Raw genomic sequence first — 18760 nt, forward strand, 5'->3', positions numbered from 1 at the left:
CAAATTTTTTTCTTTTTTCTTTTCTTTTCCACTATGGTTTATTATAGGATATTGAATATAGTTCTCTGTGCTACACAATAGGACCTCATTTTTATCCATCCTATATATATACTAGTTTGCATCTGCTAATCTGAAACTCCCACTCTTTCCATTCCATACCCCCAAGCCCCAGCTGCAATACTTCTTTGACTTTAGAGGTATTGAAGGGAATGAAGATATTGGCGGTGGTTTTCATGATGCCACCAATAGTGCTGCCTTTTTTTTTTTTTTAACCATCATCATCGCCACCACCACCATCATCAAATCAGAGTGATTATAAGGAGGAAGGCACCAGGTCACCTAATAGTGTATTTCCAAAGTTTCTATGAGGCAGGTTCTGGCAATAGAACTAAAATATCTCCCCAAATATAACTTGAGGCCACTGTTTCTCAGATGATTCTGATAGACAAATGTTGCTTGAGATCTTAGTCTCTTTGTTGTTGCCTTCTTTCTACCTCATCTGTCATTACTCAAGAATGGTGGCTATTTTAATTGCAGTCAAGATAATTTGAATTTAGATCTTCTAAAACTTTTCTCTTTCAACAATTTCCCACCTTTCTGACAGGTGCTATTTAGACTGGCAGACTATTTCACAGTCCTGACTTAATGCAGGGGAAGATGGGTTAAAAAAAACCCAATCAGTTTTACAGCCCTGATTTCCTTTCTTTCTACATTTTAAGTGAAAGGTTTGAGTCCTTTAGATTACGGGGTGAGAACAATTGCTGGAGGTCCACTTCTGTTTAATTAATTTCAAGAACAGTTTTATATCCCTGGTTCAGAGAAGAAAGGAGGAAAATAGTGAAAAAGAAGGAGCATGAAGACTGCTAGGGGGATATGCTGGGGTAAATGTGTAGTGATCCTTTTCTCCTCTGTCTCATCAAATGCAAGTTTGTCACAGGAGTGGGCAGGGTGAGGAAAGGGATTTTATGTTTACAATCAGTTCTTCCAATAGAGTGAATGCTGCTTCCAAAATAAATAAATTAAGGAAGAAAGGGAGGAAGAAAATGAAATCCATGAAAAGGAGAAAGGTCGCTAGTAGGTGGTATTCCCAGATGGTCTTTTGCTGTGTTTAAAATTTGTGCATGAATTATATGAAGGGAAAAGTGTGATTAAGGAAAGCTGATGCCTGCAAGATGCCAGAGTATGAGACAAAAACCCAAAAAAGTTGTGAAAAAAAATTGGTTGGTTGACATCATATGATTACTTCATCTTCTTTGCCACTTTCCTGATGCTCTTATAATTATTTTTCAATCAGCATTCCTTTTCTGGCTTGTGTAACTTTAGAGCTGTGCATTGGAAGTTTAAAAAGAGTACCAATGAGGATGAAGATTTTTATACAAAGACATTTTTAACTTCAAACAATTTCCACCTCTCAGAAAAGCTGCATGAATAGCATGACAAATTCCTAAATACCCTTCTCCCAAATTCAAGTTTTGCCAATTGTTCTGACAACGTCCTCATAACAAAAGGTCCAGTTCAGGACCACATGTGAACTCAGTTGTCATATCTCCCTGGCTTCCTTCAATCTAGAAGAATTCCTCGATCTACTTGACTTTCATGACCTTGACATTTTTAAGCGACCGTTATTTTGTAGAAGCTTTCTAAATTTGTTGGATATTTCCTCTTGATTATAACCAGGCTATGATGTTTTTGCCGAAATACTGGACAAGTGATATTGTGTTCTGTTCATTGCTTCCCATCAGGGGGCACATGATACTGATTTGTCCCATTACTGGTACTGCAAACTCTGAACAATGGGTTCAGATGGTGTCTGTTTGGTTTCTCCACTGTAAAGTGAATATTTTTTCCTTTGTAATTAATAAATATTTTATAGAGAGAGACTCTGAGACTGTAAAATTTTCACTCATCTTACTTTCACCTACTCATGCTGGCATTCATTGATATATCTTGCCTGGATTCTTCCTATATTCATAGCTGGAATTCTAATGTAAAAAAGATGTTCCCCTCCTGCCGTTTACCTACTTATTATATCAATGTACATTCATGGATTCCATTTTATTCAGTAGGTTATAATACATTACTTTATTACTTATTCTGATGCTCAAATTGTTCCAGATTTGGTCAGTGGGAGCTCCTTCAAGATGGCCCCTGTGTTCTTTGGTTATGTTCCCATCATTCCTTTGGAAACTTCGTTATTTTCTGGCACATGAACATGTTCAAAGCTCATTTCATTCTTCCCTGAGCCACCTTCAAAATCTTCACTGAGCCCTGAAAAGATGTATTTAGAAACCCGGACTTGGGCATTAAGTTTCTCATTGCTGCTCAGGTCCTCCTAATGGAACACACACACACACACACACACACCCACACACATTTAAATATCTATGTCTATATATCTGTATCCATATATGTAAAACCATGTTGATATCCATTCTTTCAATTCTAATTCAATGACCCAATACCAGAGGATTCATTTGGATTTTTCTCCTTTCCATATTTGCACCTTCCTTCTCCAGCACTAAAAATCTTAACTCCCTATATATAGCCAATTGCCTAATTCCACTGGGCTTCTATCATGCTGCCTACTCCAACATCCCCTTTGTGTGGGCCCTGATACCCACCATACTGCCTTCCTGCTGCAAAGAAAGGAAGGCAGGCATTACTGTCATTTTTAACTGAACTTTCTGCATTGGCTGGTTATTTTGGCATCATAGAAACACTGTAGTGAATTTGTAGCAGTGTTATTAAAACAGCATATGGATAATTTATTTACTCGATTTAATTAAATATTGTATATGCTGTACACCTTTTATACTTACTGTGTGTACATATTGCTATACATAGGAACAGGTACATAAAAACAAGATTTACTGCCTTTTGTGGAAAGTTTAGGGAATTTTTCAAGGGGAAATTTGATCATAGGTGCTTCTGACTTTGTAAGCCAACCTCAGAATCTAACTCCTGCATGAAGTATGATGCCATCGTATGGCCTAAATGATTTCAACATCTGGTCAAATTCTCCCCCTGGGAGAACACATCACTTTGGTCTCCAAAACTGAAGCTGAGAGGATCAGATGCTGATTCTATATCTCACTTACTTATTACTGGCTTATTCAGGGAAAATGATAACATTTTTGTTTGTTAGTTCGTTCCCTCTAAAATGCAGATAAGATGATTTCAACAAATGCTCTGATGCCACGTTTCTATGCCAGAGCTGGGGAACACCACCAATATGGAAGAGCACCGTCTTGGCTATAGGACCAACTTCAATAGGATGGTTCAATGGGAGGCCAAGTGGAAGAGCACTCTCACCAGGCATGGAGGCCAAAGAGCCCTGGGCATGGGGGGAGGAGAGAAGCCTTAAATCAGAGAGAGAAGTAATAGGGGCCAAGAAGCTGCTGACAAATCCTGAATGGAGCATGCATTCATTCAGTATATACTTAAGAACTCGGTATATTCCAGAGATATAAATGAATATACATGTCTCCTACCCTGAAGAAGCTTTTATTCTAATAGAAGAGTCATGCTAACAGTGCAGTACAGGATATCTCAGAAGACTTGTTACAGTTTTTAATTTGTGAATTTTGATAGCTGTTGCTGCATTACTTTCCATGAAGTCAATGCCAATATATAAAGTTGGAAAGTAACTTCTAAATACTACTTTTAAAACCATGTCACACAATATGTTATGTTGAAAGGCACAATATAAGAAAGATTAGATAAGAATTTTGACTTTTCTTGGTATTTCTCCCCACCACACACTTTGAGTTGTTAAAGAGGTACCAATGAAGTGGATAATGGTTTTCTAAGGAAAAAACCAACAGTGCCTAGTAGCTGTATTTTTCTAGATCTTAATGGTCCTAGTTCCAAAGGATATGAAAATTATCTTTCAGTTAAAGCACCGTTAATTGTTATTTTGTTTACTGTTCATTATCTATAACATTTTTGAAATGGCTATGGGTAAATAAAGGGCATTCAGTTTTGTTTAAAATTTTCTGGACTTTATAAAAGCAGGTGATAATTTCATAAGACACTTCTCCCCAGGAGATTATGCGACTGGCAGGAGACTTTCTGGAAGGTTAGGAAGAAATTGTAGATTACTCTTAAGTGGTTATCAACAAGTAAACGGTGATATCTGTGACATTTACCTTCCGCGGAATTTGATTTTTTAAGATGGGACTTGGATCTTTTTCCTTTACTTTTACAGAGTTTATTTTATACTAGTGAGCCTTCTCTTATGGTCACTTCTCTTCACTGACACATTTCCCATTCTCTAGAGTTTATGGGCAAAAAGGTATTAGGAAAGCAAGTAAACCATTGTGATGTCTTATATATTACCATCACAAATAATTGCTTAGGCAAGAGCTCTAGACTAATAAATGAGGGCATGTGGATAATTTAGAATGTTTCTCTTTTTAGAGCCAATTGCCGGGGAATTGAAAAATTCAAAGTGCTTTTTCATGGTGTTATTGTTTAAATTAATTAAAAAAATTTCACTTCATTTGGACCTGTTTCTGTGTCTCCTCAATTTGCCCTCCTGAGAAAGAACTGGAGAATGTGGCACTTTGGGAAAAATTTAATTAAGTCAGTTCACAATGGAACACTAGAAGATAAAACTCCTCAGGCCCAATCCTTTTTGGAACTTTAGAAATTGACAGGAAGTAAAGGTCTGCAGCCCTCTACCTCTGTCTGCAGAGTGGAAGCTCGCCTCCTAGGTGGGCAGGGATAGGAAGGCTGATGAAGTGGTGCTGAGGTGGGGACCGCAATTCCTCCTGTTTTTTTTTGTTGTTGTTGTTAATGCAATTTCAACTCGCCAGTTCGTGTGGGGTGTGTCGGGAGGATTATCATTTTGAACCTTGGGCAATCAGATCTGAGGGCTCATTCTGTTCAATTCATAACGCGGATCATATTTTGCAATGTTGCTAGGACTTGATTATTTGCACGTTCTAGAAGGTATAGCTCCTGCTCTGAACATTTCAAAGAGAACCACTATAGAACTCTGAACATTAAACTGAGAATTACTATAGGTAAACCTCATAGAAAGAAAGAAATGGTCCTATAATTCCGGTTTTAGAATTATATATTTGGATGAGCACCACATCACAGTTTAATCTGGCTATGGTGGCAAGTCTTGAAAATGACAGAGTGACACAGAGAACAATTCATGCACTTTCGAACACTGCAGTTTAGCATAGTGACAAATCATACAGTTTAGTTCAGCCCATAAAGATACACAGTATACCTCTCTCGTCTGTTTATATCTATCTCTATCCTTTTTAGGTAGTATAGATAAATAAAGACTGTACATGCAAATAAGACATAGTGATCACAGAGGGTATTTGCACACATTAATGTTAACTGGTGGACATACATTGATTTTTAACACACCTTTTACTTTAAATCGCTTTGATTTTCTGTCTAGAAGACAAAAGAGAACATTAATAGCTATCCCTTACTAAGTTTACCTAGTTGAATGTTTGCACTTCTAAAAATGAGTCTTAAAAAAAGTAAATATTCATACTTTTTTCACGTTGGAAGATTAAAGGAATAAATGATCCTTTGAAACTGAAAATGAAATTCTCAGAAATGTCAAGAAAATATTTTGCTCAGTCTCATTTTAAGAGGAACTGAATAGAGATCAGAAACGCCTTTTGACATTAAAGTGAAAGTCTGTTGTTATATAATGTAACCCAATTAATTAGGATCTGCTTAGTTTGGAATCTGAAAGAGTAGATATGAAATGTGTTTTGCTGCTTTGTAACTTGTTTTTAAAATTCCATATATTTAACATGAATATGATAAAAACGAAGCGAGGCTAAAATTCATCCCTGGGGTTAAACTGTGGTGAATGGAGGTACCACTTATTTGGATATAGTGCAGCCCCTGCAATAGCTCAGGTGTCCAAGGAATGCTGTGGATGGTACCACACAGCGGTTTATTCAGCTTAAACTGAAGAAAGCCACACTTTTATTATTAATTAGCTGAAGTCGAAGCATAAGTGGAAAAATAGTCACAACTTTTGCCGATCCCCAGATTAGAAAGCCCTGGTCCAAGAGCACTGTCTTGTTTGATGGTAGCCATGCAAAGGTTAAGTGGAGGACTACAGATTGAATGTTATTCTAAGGCACCTTTTTTGTTGTTGTTGTTGTTGTTGTTGCTATTCTAAGGCACCTTTTAATTTGCTCCTGTACCAGATCCATGGGAACTGGCTCTGTGTCAGAATATCATGGAGAAATTCAAATATCGAAGGGTGTAAAAATAGATAATTAAAATGCATTTCCTGAATTGGAAAACACAATTTACTAGGTTTAGAGACAAAGCATAAAGCTTATTCAGGTTAAAAATGATGGGGGAGTTAAATTCCTAGGTTTTTGCAGCCTTACATACTGATAACGTTTGGCTCTTTTGGTTCCATACCAAGATTTTAGCAAGCCTTTAATAACACTTAAATTTTTTGTTGGCGGTAGTGTGCTTCCAGCATAGATAACTGATTGTTTATAACACTCAGGTTATAGGTCAAATCTGAGGCCTTATTGCACATCCAGGGAAAATTACTTTTTGAATAACACATGGTACAACCTTCAACTCCTAATAGGGAAGGAGGAGTTCAGATATGGACATTTACACCTGCAAAGTGACCACATTACACATGATTTTCACTTGCTCTGAAATGATTCCATAAATGCAATTTAAAAATTTATTTCTTCATCATACCAAAAAAACCTTAGCTATAAATTCTAACATGTTTAGGTGTTTTAAAGAGGAGAAACTATTCTTTTTTTGTTTAGCTCTTCAAAAGTTATTTACTTATTTATTTTTGGCCATGCCCAGGGCATATGGAAGTTCCTGAGCCAGGGATTGAAACCACACCACAGTAGTGACCCAAGCCACTGCAGTGGCAATGCCAGATCCTTAGCCTACTGTGCCACAAGGGAACTCCTAGCTATTCAAAAGGTTATTATAGCATCTCTAATATATAGAGGTTGTTAGGGAATATATAACACACTTCCTGTGTGTTCCCAATAAAAGAAAGCTTTCAACATACTGTACTTACTTCCTTATTACTGCAGCATCATAATTAAAAAATAAGCTGAGTAAGGGAACGCAATGCAAATTCAATCTGTTGTTAGAAGTGAGCTGCAAACAAGACTAAATCAGATATAGGAGCTGTTTTTTTTGTTTTTCTAAACAGAATTCAGCAGCATTTTGAATCATCCAGAATCAATTCTCAAGGGACACTATTGTAGAAATGATAATACTGAGTTAAGAAAACATTTTTCTTATGGAAAAAAATCACAAGTCAGAGCTTGCCACTTGTGTTATCCAAGATAAGTTTGGTGATTATCCTGTAAATGAACATCGATTTTTGTGTAGATTCCAATATTTCCAATCTCTGAGAAACGGTTCTGTTGTCTGGAATGGCCAACTGCAGTATTATGGCAAATATTTTCTAGTGAAGTGGTTGCTTCTCTGAGAAAGCAAAAAAACTGCTTCACATCTGAGTTTTACTACACTACTTCCTACGACTAGCTTTAATACAGCAGAAGAAAAGAAAAAAAACCCAAACTCAAACCCCTCTATATTTATTGTTACTGGCTAACCCACAAGGTGGCACTAAAGAGAAAAGTGACAAAAGTGAAGATCACAGGCAACTTTTATACTAAATCAATCCTATTATGAGAAACTGATTTCATGAAATGATCATCCAAGTTTTAACACACTAGTAATTCAAAATATACATATTCACATTTGTTGCTTTCTTCCTACAGACTATTTTGGAGTTAAAAAAAAAGGTTTTAATCAAGCAGCTAATTATATTCTCAAAAGAGGTAGCAGTTTGGCTATTTTTGTGTAGTTATTTTGTAGGAAAGTTTTTTATTCCATGTGTAGATTCTACAATCATTGTATGATTATAAATTGTGACCGTTTCTTTTTATGTTTTATATAGTGCCTGGCTCTTAATGTTCTTAATATAAATGTTTAAAAAGACTTTAACATAATATTTATAGCAAAATGATATACTTAGACTTTTAATACAGGCATATCTTGTTTTATTATGCTTCACTTTGTTACAGATACTATGTTTTTTTTACAAATTGAAGGTTTGTGGCAACCCCGTGTATGTTGGCACCATTTTTCCAACAGCATTTGCTCACTTTGTGCCTCTGTGTCACATTTGAAACCACACCAGTCAGAATATTTCAAACTTTTCCCTTATTATTATATTTGTTACGATGACCGGTGATCAGTGATATTTGGTGTTACTGTTGCAAAAGGATTACGACTTGCTGAAGGCTCAGATGATGGCTAGCAATTTTGAGCAATAAGGTATTTTTTAATTAGAGTATGTATTTTTGTAGACATAATGCTATTGCACAGTTAATAGATTATAGTATAATGTAAACACCTTTTTTTTTTTTTTTTTTTTTTTTTTTTTTTTTTTTTTTTTTGCTTTTTAGGGCCACACCCATGGCTTACGGAGGTTCCCAGGCTAGGGGTTCAATTGGAGTTATAGCTGCTGGCCTACACCACAGCCACAGCAATGCCAGATCCAAGCCACTGCGGCCTATACCACAGCTCATGGCAACGCTGGATCCTGAATCCACTGAGTGAGGCCAGGAATCGAACCTGCAACCTCATGGTTCCTAGTCGGGCTCGTTTCTGCTGCCCCATGATGGGAACTCCTAAACATAACTTTTGTATGCTTCTGTGATTTGCTATATTGCGATATTCTCTCTCTCTCTCTCTCTCTTTTTTTTTTTTTTTTAAATCTGGAACTAGACCTCCAGTATCTCTGACATATGCTTGTCTTTGTAATAATAACACATGCATAACTTTTTTAAAACCACCAGGAATAAGTCATTTTAGCCAAAGTCTAATTGCTTGAATTCCAAAACTAACTCCAGGATCCCAAATACCTATTTCACCTAATTTTCAAGGCACCTGGAGAGTACTTCCTAGATATGAATGGGGAGATGGTCTCAGAAAACTGTGTATAGGGAAGGAAAAAATACCTGCTATCACATTGGCATAGCCTTATTATAACCCTGAAAGTAAAGAGACAGGGAGGATCCTTACTTACAATGCCATATGGTGGAAGGAACTGGGTCTTTCCTGGCAAACATCTCTGGGAATAAGCAAGAAGAAGGTACAGAACCCCTCAAAGGAGCTATTCTTCAGTTTATGATTAAGAGATGCTATTATTCACACACAGGTCTAAAATTCACACGGGAAATACTATAATTTGTTTTTTTTTTCCCTTGGTTTCAAAGTAGGAATTCAATAAGTTGAAAAAAAAAGTCCATTTTAATTTTTACTGTTACTGTGCAATATGTATATACTATATAGTGAAATATTTTCTAACAGAAAATATGTTTTTCACTCAGAAATGACTATGTCTTTGACTAGAATACTGACTCAGTAAAACTATATTATATATTTTATATTGTTAAAAATAAAAAACACCATAGATCAAAATCAGCTTTCAAAAACTCAAGATTAGCAACAATTCATTATCTAAAAGAGAAAAACCACCCTATTTACCGAACTGTCTTTATCAACCCATTTACAATGATCATTTGCTACTCAAATTTAAGAAGATATTGTAATTACCCCATTTAATGAATTAATTTTATCCTTTATTTTTTAAATTGAGATTTAACTGACATAACATCATATAAGTTGGTGTAAAATGTGTTGATTTGATAATTTATATATTGTAACACAATTACCACTGTAGCATTCACTAACATCTCTGTCATGTCACATAATTATCATTTCACTTTTGTGGTGAGAACATTTAAGATCTAGTCTCTTAGCAACTTTGAGGTATACAATATACTATGTAATTACCTCATTTCAAAAGCTATAGTGATACAGATTTATATATCAAACAAATGTCTATCTGTGTATGTCTAGTAAGTGTAGGTTTTAAAAGATAATATGTTTTATTATTATATAGAAGAGTGAATAATTGGGCAGAAAAGGGAAAAATTTGCATTAGAAGCTACAACAGGAGTTTTATGGAAAAAATATAACAGGGTATTTTATGTCTTTATGAGGGTATACATTAATATCTGTATAAGTGTACATTTGAAGCAGATACTTTTCATGGTTTGAAGGAGGTGTGGCAGTATTCAAATCATGTAAATCTGAATTGTCACATAACCCTGGGTCAAAGATACATTGCTTAATGCATTCAGGAGGTAAGATTTCTAAGGCATATAAACTGCTTGATTTGCAGAATAGAATAAGCTACAGTCAACTCTTCAACTACTTAGTTCTCAATCAGGGATAAATCATGTTCTCCTTTTTTCTTCCTATCATTATAAAATTGTAATTATTATTCTGTTCAGGGTCATACTACATTTTCTCTACTCACTCATTTCATTTAATAAACACTCACATAGTACTTCTGGGGCAGGCACTGTAGCCTCCAATGATGGGGGGAATCACAACTGTTGGGCTCAGTGCTAGACCTCCAGCACTTTGCCTGGCACTGACTTAATTTATGCAGCAAATATCAATTATTTGAGTAGATAGCTTACATCTGCTTACCCTGCAGGAAGTACTATAGCATAATGGTTCAGTGTACAGATGACGGAGTTTGGAATTCTGGCTCTACTAATTAAATGACTTTGGGCAAGGTACTTTATCACACTAAGCCTCAGTCTCCGCATGTGTCAAATGGGAGAAATAACAGCATTGACGTGATGGGGTTATTTTCATGATTAAATAAGATACCATCGAGTGCTTAGACAAACACTTGGTGGTGAGGTAAGCCCTTGAAAAATCTTAGCTATTATTATTATTTTCTTCCTGCCATATTTATCTAGAAACATGGATTTAAACAACTTAAATTCATGGTAAAAAATTATACCAGGATACTATTTCTATTTTCTGAGCTACTAGGCAAATCGACTAGTTCTATGGAAACATCTTCAGAAAGTTACCCAGTTTCTGTTCTGCTTTCAGAATTTGGTTTATGTCATGTCTGCAGGTCTCATGAAGAAACTGTAAACATTTCCACGATGCATTCTTTGCCTTTTTATGAAGCTTTCTTACTGAGATCATAAACCAAAGAGCTCACAGTGAACACTGAGGAGTTTTAACTAACCTAGCATTAGAACCCTCAAATAACAATACAACTTTTTTGAGATCCCAGTCCTCTCCTCTCTGGAGAGAACAGTTAAATCTAGAATTGGGAATGACATTATGGATATCTGGTTATGCTTTTTCTTATATTTGCCATCTGGAGAGGCCCTTTTAATGCTGTAACACTTGCTTATTTTGTTTTTAAGTATACTTATGAGACTTTTCTAGGCCTAATATCAGGCAGAATATATTAACAGATTAGAGGATGCTTTCCTTTCAAAATAACTTTATAATTTCACAGATTCTTATGTGAGAAAAGAAGACATAATCAAATTTAGATATAGAACAATTTAGATTAATCTTTTAAAATAAACAGAAGTCAGATAACTAAAGTTAAATCAAGGTGTTAACTGTAGCTGGCAAACTACAGACATTATTAAATTGCACTGTCCCAATTATGGCTACTTTTCAAGAGTCCTCCTCTTTCCATCTTTAAGATGTTGAGGAATGTTCTCTCCAGGACGGTATTTCTTATATGAAATCCATTAACAATGTCAACAGATGCAGTGGTCAAATGGTATGAAAGTTTGAAATTATCTATTATAAAAATATAGTTTGTAATATTGTGAGTTCTCCTCAATTAAAAATTTCAAGTTATCACAATCTCAAATATCAAAATGCTTTTAGTGTCAGCTGGCAGCACCACTTTAGCTGGTGAACACAGACTTCCATCATTCACTGTCAGCATTGGTCTCCCATTAGGTGGGGTCTTCAGGAACACATCCTTCTCACAAAATACATCAGTCCTATTTTTCCTGCCAAGTAAGCAGGCATTATTTTCTTTCCTTCATATTCTTTTACTAGTGTAGTGTATTTTTTTTTATAAAGTCTCTTTACCCATTCAACTTTTAGTTTTTAATTGATTATTTGTTCCTTCTCAATGGAGATGATTAATTAAAAATCCCTGAGCGCATAGAGACTGGATATTAGCATTGGAATTTCTTTCACAGATTTTGAGAACTGGAAGAGATATGAGGTTATCTAGTCCATCTCACCCCTGCACATTAACAAAGCAAGAAACTGAGTCAGTTAAGCAGGTCAGGCTAACGTAGGGAGGTGAAGGCAGATTAGTCTCTAGTTCTTTCTTCAGAGCTAGGATGCTTCTGGATGTGAAGTGCTAATCACATTTGAAGGGGCGGAGAATAAAAGGACACTTGAGCTGTGCCTCTACATACAAACCAGTGGGAAAAGAAAAACAGCACTTCAAGTGTAAACAATCAAAGAGTAAAGACTGTGCACATTCACTGAAAGTAGTTCAGTTTGATTATTCATAGGACCTAGGTGTAGATTTAATTACTAACTTCTTTTTGACCTTACGTATATTAAATACTCAGATTGTTTTCACTTTTACAAGCCCCTAAATCAAATATGGCAAAAAATGGCTTTAAAGACATTTATTAGCTAAGGAAAATAATCATAGATTCTCCCAACAATAAATGTATTTCTGCAAGCAGCAACAGGCACTTTGGGAAGTCTTATTCCCCTGCATGGTTTTAGCATTGGCAAAGTAAAACTAACTCCAATTTAGTCATCTACAATACTGAAGGAAACTTCTTCATAGGAATATTAGTGAGTCATCTCTTTAAGATTTTTTTTGTTAGGTACGCCATTTGATATTTTGCCTTTTTTGTTTTGGTTTGAGGAGGGTAGGATAGACACTCTCTAAAAAGTAACATTAAAATGGTATTATACCAGAGTGTTTGCTTCTCAGGGGTAGGTTATATACTTTCATAAATTAAAAAAGGAGGGACCTTTTATAACACTGATATGAAAAGAAGAAATACCCACTTGACCCTGATATTGAATTAATTGGGTAAAGTTACATTTTAGGGGAATCAGTGTTTTAATGAGTTGTGTTCACTCCAGGTTGATAAGCCTGTGTCCACTCTACGGTCTCAAAAATAACCATCCACTAACTGAATCACAGCCAATAGAGGCTTTACTAATTGGTAAATACATTCTTTAATTCCGATATTCTTGAGAGTTGCCTTGTAATCTTCAAAACTACATGGATAACACACAAAGATCTGAACAAGCCTTCTTTGAATCTTTTCTTGACTACTATCATTTTAGAGAAAGTGGGTAACCTCTTCATGGAGATTATGGAGTGGTTCCCTAACTTCTGGGGGTGAAGGTGGTTCCAATCCCTCTTCTAATCCAAATGAGTTGAATCCATGGACTTTAGATCAAAAATCTCAAACTGCCAGATTAGTATCCTAAAGTCAGAGAAGCTTAGAGAGCTGCTAATAGTCACACAGCTCTTTTTGCCTGCCTATACTACAGGTTTCCTGATTTGGTGAAAACAAACTCTCCACTCCTAAAATGCTTACAGGCAGATACATATGGACAGCAAGAGCACAGAGATTTAAAAACAGAGCAGAAAAAATTAACTTGAACAGAATGTGGCATTTCCCTTGGTCTGTTGCTAACGGCCCACATACAACATGCTTTAAAAAAAAAAAAAAAAACCCAGGTTCATCTTTTTATCATCATTTATAAATGATTCAAATGGACATTTAGAATGTACGGCATTGGGAATGTATCCCATGTGGGGATAAATGGCAAAGAGCTTCAATGTTCAGGGCTGTGGTTTTCAGGCTGAAGTTGATGCATATTTGGGCTCTTCGCTTTGGTCATGCTGTTAAAGCAAAAGATAATATTTTTAAGTCTATTTTCAGGACTCCAAAGCCAGTGACATTAAATATTCCTTTTTGTAAGAAAAACAATTATGGACATGATTTTTTAATGCCTTCAAGAATTGAAGATATGAAAGAAATGTGTAAAAAGGAATTACTTCATTCTCTTTTTATTCTGCCCCTAAAAAAACTGAGTCAAGTCTATCACACTTTGTTTCATTAAAAACTAGAGACTGTGCCTCTGAACTGTTACTTTTGGGGTGGCTGTTTTCTGAATATTTTTCCAAATAGAGTTTTTCACACAGATTCTATAGGTTGGATATCCCATATACTCATACCTACTCTGCGTTATAATTTCAAACTTCTACAAACTTAGACAAGAATCCATAACCAGCCAATGGTCTATGAACCTGTTTTGATGATCCTGCTGTCAGCAAAATTCCTATTGATAATCTAAAGCAGTTGAAACAATTTTCATGGTAACACTGAAAACTGCAAAAAAGTCATTGTGGCTGGGTGAAGTGAAAAACTGACCAATCACAGAATCTCAAGTAATGGGGCTCATGTCCCCAGCTTTTCTCAGTCTCAAGTTTTTAGTCCTGAATATTACACTTTAGGTATTATATTTTAATCATTTCCTCAATCTAAAAATAGAAATTATTCAATAGGAAAAAACATCTTTAGTCTTTACTTCCGGCGATTCTAATATTTCCTTGCTAACCCTTATTTTAATACTGCACACCTGGACACATCACACAGTATAATATATGTAGTCAGGCTCTGGAGAATTTATTTCAATTTACATACAGTCCTTCCAATCCTCTGGCGAGCTTGATGTGAAATCTGAGACAGCTACATCTCCCCAGCAGGATCTTCCTTTGCCTCTTGGCATTAATAGCCAAAGGCTCTAACTGCTCCTCCCGGGAGGCGCAGTGGGGCTAAAGAGTCGGGAAGAGGGGTGACTGCGGGGCTTGTTGCGCTGAAGATTTACAATGTACTTCTTGCAGGCGGCTCAGCAACCCCCTCTGTGGCTGTGGGTGTCTGGTGTGACAGAGCGGAGAAAAGCTCTCTAATCTCCCAGTGCCTGCCTCTGCCGCTCAGTCGCTCCCCTCCCTCCCGCCTTCCCTGCCTCCTCGCGCTCTCTCGCTCTCTCCTTTGCCTTTCTGGGGAGTTTCAGTCCCTGAATGCAGCCAGAGTAGCTTTGGCAATCTAGACCTGGAGCCTGTGTATATATGCTCACGCACACACATGCACACTCACTCGCACACACGCACTCCGGCTCTCCCCACGGGGATACAGAGCAAACCCGGAGCTTCGTCTACCTGAGGGGGATGGCCCGGCCGGACACTTCTTGCTCACTTGTCATCTCCAGAGGTCAGTGCAACGTCGGAACCAGGGAGGCTCGCTGTCCGGTTTGCAATCTCACGCTGTTTGCCGCCACCACTGCTTAAAGTGTCCAGGCAGGCGGAGAAGGCTTCTCCAGGACAGATTCCCCGTGCAGCTCTGCGGCCCTGGGACTTCACCCGGCTGGTTCACCCCGGTCTTTTTTTCCTGGCCATTCCCTTGTCCCCGGCTACGGGGTGCATGGCTCGGGCACCTCCGCTGCTGCCGCTGCCGCAGCTGCTGGGAGTACATCCCACCCAGAGGACTGAACGCCGCCGCCGCTGGAGTGGGGAGAGAAATCGGCAGCCCTAACTTCCCTCTCCCTCGCTCCCCCGTCCTTGCCAGCCAAGAATCCGCTGGAAGGCTCCCGCGGAAAGCCAGGCGAAAGCTCGGTGCAGGGGACTGCTAGCTGGGAGCCGCAAGCGCACAAGGGCGGGGGCGGCATGTGCCCCTGAGCCCTGCGCCCGCTGGAGAAGTAGCGCGCGTTGGGAGAGTGAGACGCTTTCCAAGTTGGGCGCGTCCCAGAGCTCGCCGCCCCGCACCTCGGCCGCTGGTATCCGGAGAGAGGCGGGGCTGATGGGGGGCGCCGAGGTTGCAGTCGCCTACGGCCAGAGCCCGTCTTAAAAGAACACGGGCCAGTCTCCCCAGGGTCCCAGCTGGCGTTGCGCCCTCGGCCCGCGTGCGCTCTCTGATGCCTGCTCTGGCTGTGGCCCGAGTGGCCCGCCCGCGGGGGGTGCCGGAGGGGGCGGGGGAGGAGGAGGAGGAGGCGGTGTGATGGCCCTGGACGGCGAGCGGGGGGAACAAGAGGAGGAGAAGAAAAAGAAGAAGAAGAAAAAGAAGAGGAAGAAGAAGAAGGAGGAGGAGGGGGCTAAGAAGAGCAGCTCACCCTTCGTGGCCACGATGGGGGAGAACGACGCCGCGCTCCGGGCCGGCGGCAGGGGGCTCTCGGACCCGTGGGCGGACTCCGTGGGGGTACGACCCCGCACCACCGAGCGCCACATCACGGTGCACAAGCGGCTAGTGCTGGCCTTCGCCGTGTCCATCGTGGCGCTGCTTGCGGTTACTATGCTCGCGGTGCTGCTCAGCTTGCGCTTCGACGAGTGTGGGGCAAGCATACCGCCCGGCGCCGACGGCGGCCCCGCGGGCTTCCCAGCACGCGGTGGCAACGAGAGCCTTCCGGGTTCTTCACGGCGCGACCACCACGCTGGCGGAGATTCCTCACAGCCCGGAGCAGGCAGGGAGGACACTCCTGAGACCCCGTCTGCCCAGCCGCCGTCGGAGGAGGAGCAAGAACAGTGGCAGCCATGGACTCAGCTGCGCCTGTCGGGCCACCTCAAGCCGCTGCACTACAATCTGATGCTCACCGCCTTCATGGAGAACTTCACCTTCTCCGGGGAGGTCAACGTGGAGATCGCATGCCGGAACGCTACTCGCTACGTCGTGCTGCATGCCTCCCGGGTCGCTGTCGAGAAGGTGCAGGTGGCCGAGGACCGGGTGGCTGGGGCAGTCCCGGTGGCCGGCTTTTTCCTCTACCCGCAAACCCAGGTCTTGGTGGTGGTGCTGAATAGGACCCTGGACGCGCAGAGGAATTACAATCTGAAGATCATTTACAACGCCCTGATCGAGAACGAGCTCTTGGGCTTCTTCCGCAGCTCCTACGTGCTCCACGGGGAGAGAAGGTATGGAGGGAGGCGGTGCCCGGCTGCGCCCCACCCAACCAGGCTGCTCTAAACCGCTGGGCAGCCACCGACCTCTGGGACCCGCTAGCTTCCGATACTGGAAGCAAGGGATGGGGGAAGGAAGGGAAAGTGGGATAGGACCATCCCTCAGAACTCTCACGGTCTCCCAGACACCTGGTTCCTACTGCAGCCAACTCCACAAACTCACCTGTGCCAAATGCCACTTCTCCTCTAGTCTGGGACCCCAGCCCCGTCAAAGTTCCTTAGCCAGCTTTTTTTTTTTAAGGGTAATTCATAATCTGAGCGATGCCAGGTCAGGGTGACATCAAAAGCCTGTCAGGTTACCGTCCAGGAAAAATATGTGAGTACCAGAGGCTAGGGCAGTAGCATATCCCAGGAAGATGTCAGGATAGGGTAAGTAGGGCAAAAATCTAACCCCACCCGCCCCGGGCCAGCAGAGGCTAGGCTTTGGCCTCATGAAGTTTTACCAAACTGGACGTTGAGATTCTGAGCAGCAAGAGCCAGTCCCAGTGGCAAAGTAAGGGTGGTGGCTGATATGGCCAGTGCCAATATGGCCAGTGCCAGGGAGAAGTGCTCCTGCTGGTGCTGCCAGCTCTCTCCTAACACTGAGTGATTCTAGTTTGTTCATGAGTTACTACCTCTGGAAATAACTCCAGTGGTGAAAGGGGGGAAAGCTAACAGTCTCAAATGTCTTGTTAGTGAGTGTCTTGGATGCTTTTTTAGATTTGGGCAGGATTCTGTTTCTTTTTCTTCTTTTTTTTTTTTTTTTTTTTTTTGAGAGGCTGTGACTTTCATCACTTGTTTAGAGTTCAGGCTTCAGAGTCCAACAGAACTGGGTTCAAATCCCAGCTGCAACTCTACCTGTGGTGAAGTCTTGAGTAATCTGATTAATCTAGGTCACCAGTTCCTGACAATGACTACCTCTAGTGCTTAATGAGCATTTTGTATTAAACTCAGTCTTTCGAGAATCCTATGGGATTGGTGCTATCAACACTCCCTATTTTACAGATGAAGAAATGGAGGCATCAGGAAATCAAGTAACTTGTCATATAGTGAGCCAACAAAGCAGGGTTTAGAGCCTTTGGCTCCAGAACCCATATTTTTAGTTTTAACTTGGGGAAATAATAATAACATCCTCATAGGATTGTTGCAAGTGTTCATGAGTAAATGCACTAAAAAGCACTTAGCCCTATACTTGGCATATATGAGTGTCTCATGGTAGTAAGCCCTCAAGCTTATTGTTGAATGAATAAACAAGTGATTATTGCTTTTTTGCTCAAGCCTATTGCATTTAAAATAACTTTGATTACTTAAAAACTATAGGGTCAGGGACAACCAAAATGAACTTAAAAATGAAATCAACAACCTTAGACATAGAGGCAGGTTGGCGCTTAGTAATGAGGCCACTGGCAGAGACTCCCCTGTTCTCAAGTGATTCTCATAACAGCAGAAAACTTGGAATCAGAGCAGTCCAGGGCTCCTAAGGTCAGCAGGTTTATCAGTGGAGAGCTGGGACTCAAACTTTGCTTTTCTGATCCCTGGTCTCTGGAAAGTCTCAGAAGAAGTCGATATGGCTTAAGAGGCTGGGGAAACCTCAGTGTGTTATGGGGAAACACATAGAGTGTTATGGAGGAACCTCATATAAATAAATTGTCCAGTGCTTTAGTAATTGTATGATAATTAAAGGCTCCTGGAAATGAATATATAAATTATTCAGTTTCAAACTCCCAAGATCAGATGTGGATAATTTAATCCCCTTTCTATCTCTTTTTTTGACATATTCTAAAGAATACAGTTTAAACAGATTTTTTTTTTTTTAAACTCATGGTCATATCAAATTTGGAGGGAAAAGGCATTGAAGGCAAGTTTGTATTTTATGTCAAAATG

General features: G+C 39.8%; 1 protein-coding gene across 1 annotated transcript in view; it reads left to right on the forward strand.

Annotated features, from left to right (window-relative positions):
• Window positions 8467–18760, forward strand: part of TRHDE (thyrotropin releasing hormone degrading enzyme) — a 396326-nt gene continuing 386032 nt past the window's right edge. Inside the window, exon 1 of the mRNA XM_021092004.1 lies at window positions 8467–16852. Within this exon, the coding sequence (XP_020947663.1) occupies window positions 15948–16852 (905 nt within the window). The 5' untranslated portion in view covers window positions 8467–15947. The remainder of the gene's footprint in view (window positions 16853–18760) is intronic.

Source organism: Sus scrofa, chromosome 5 (assembly GCF_000003025.6).
Source record: "Sus scrofa isolate TJ Tabasco breed Duroc chromosome 5, Sscrofa11.1, whole genome shotgun sequence".
Lineage (NCBI taxonomy): Eukaryota > Metazoa > Chordata > Mammalia > Artiodactyla > Suidae > Sus > Sus scrofa.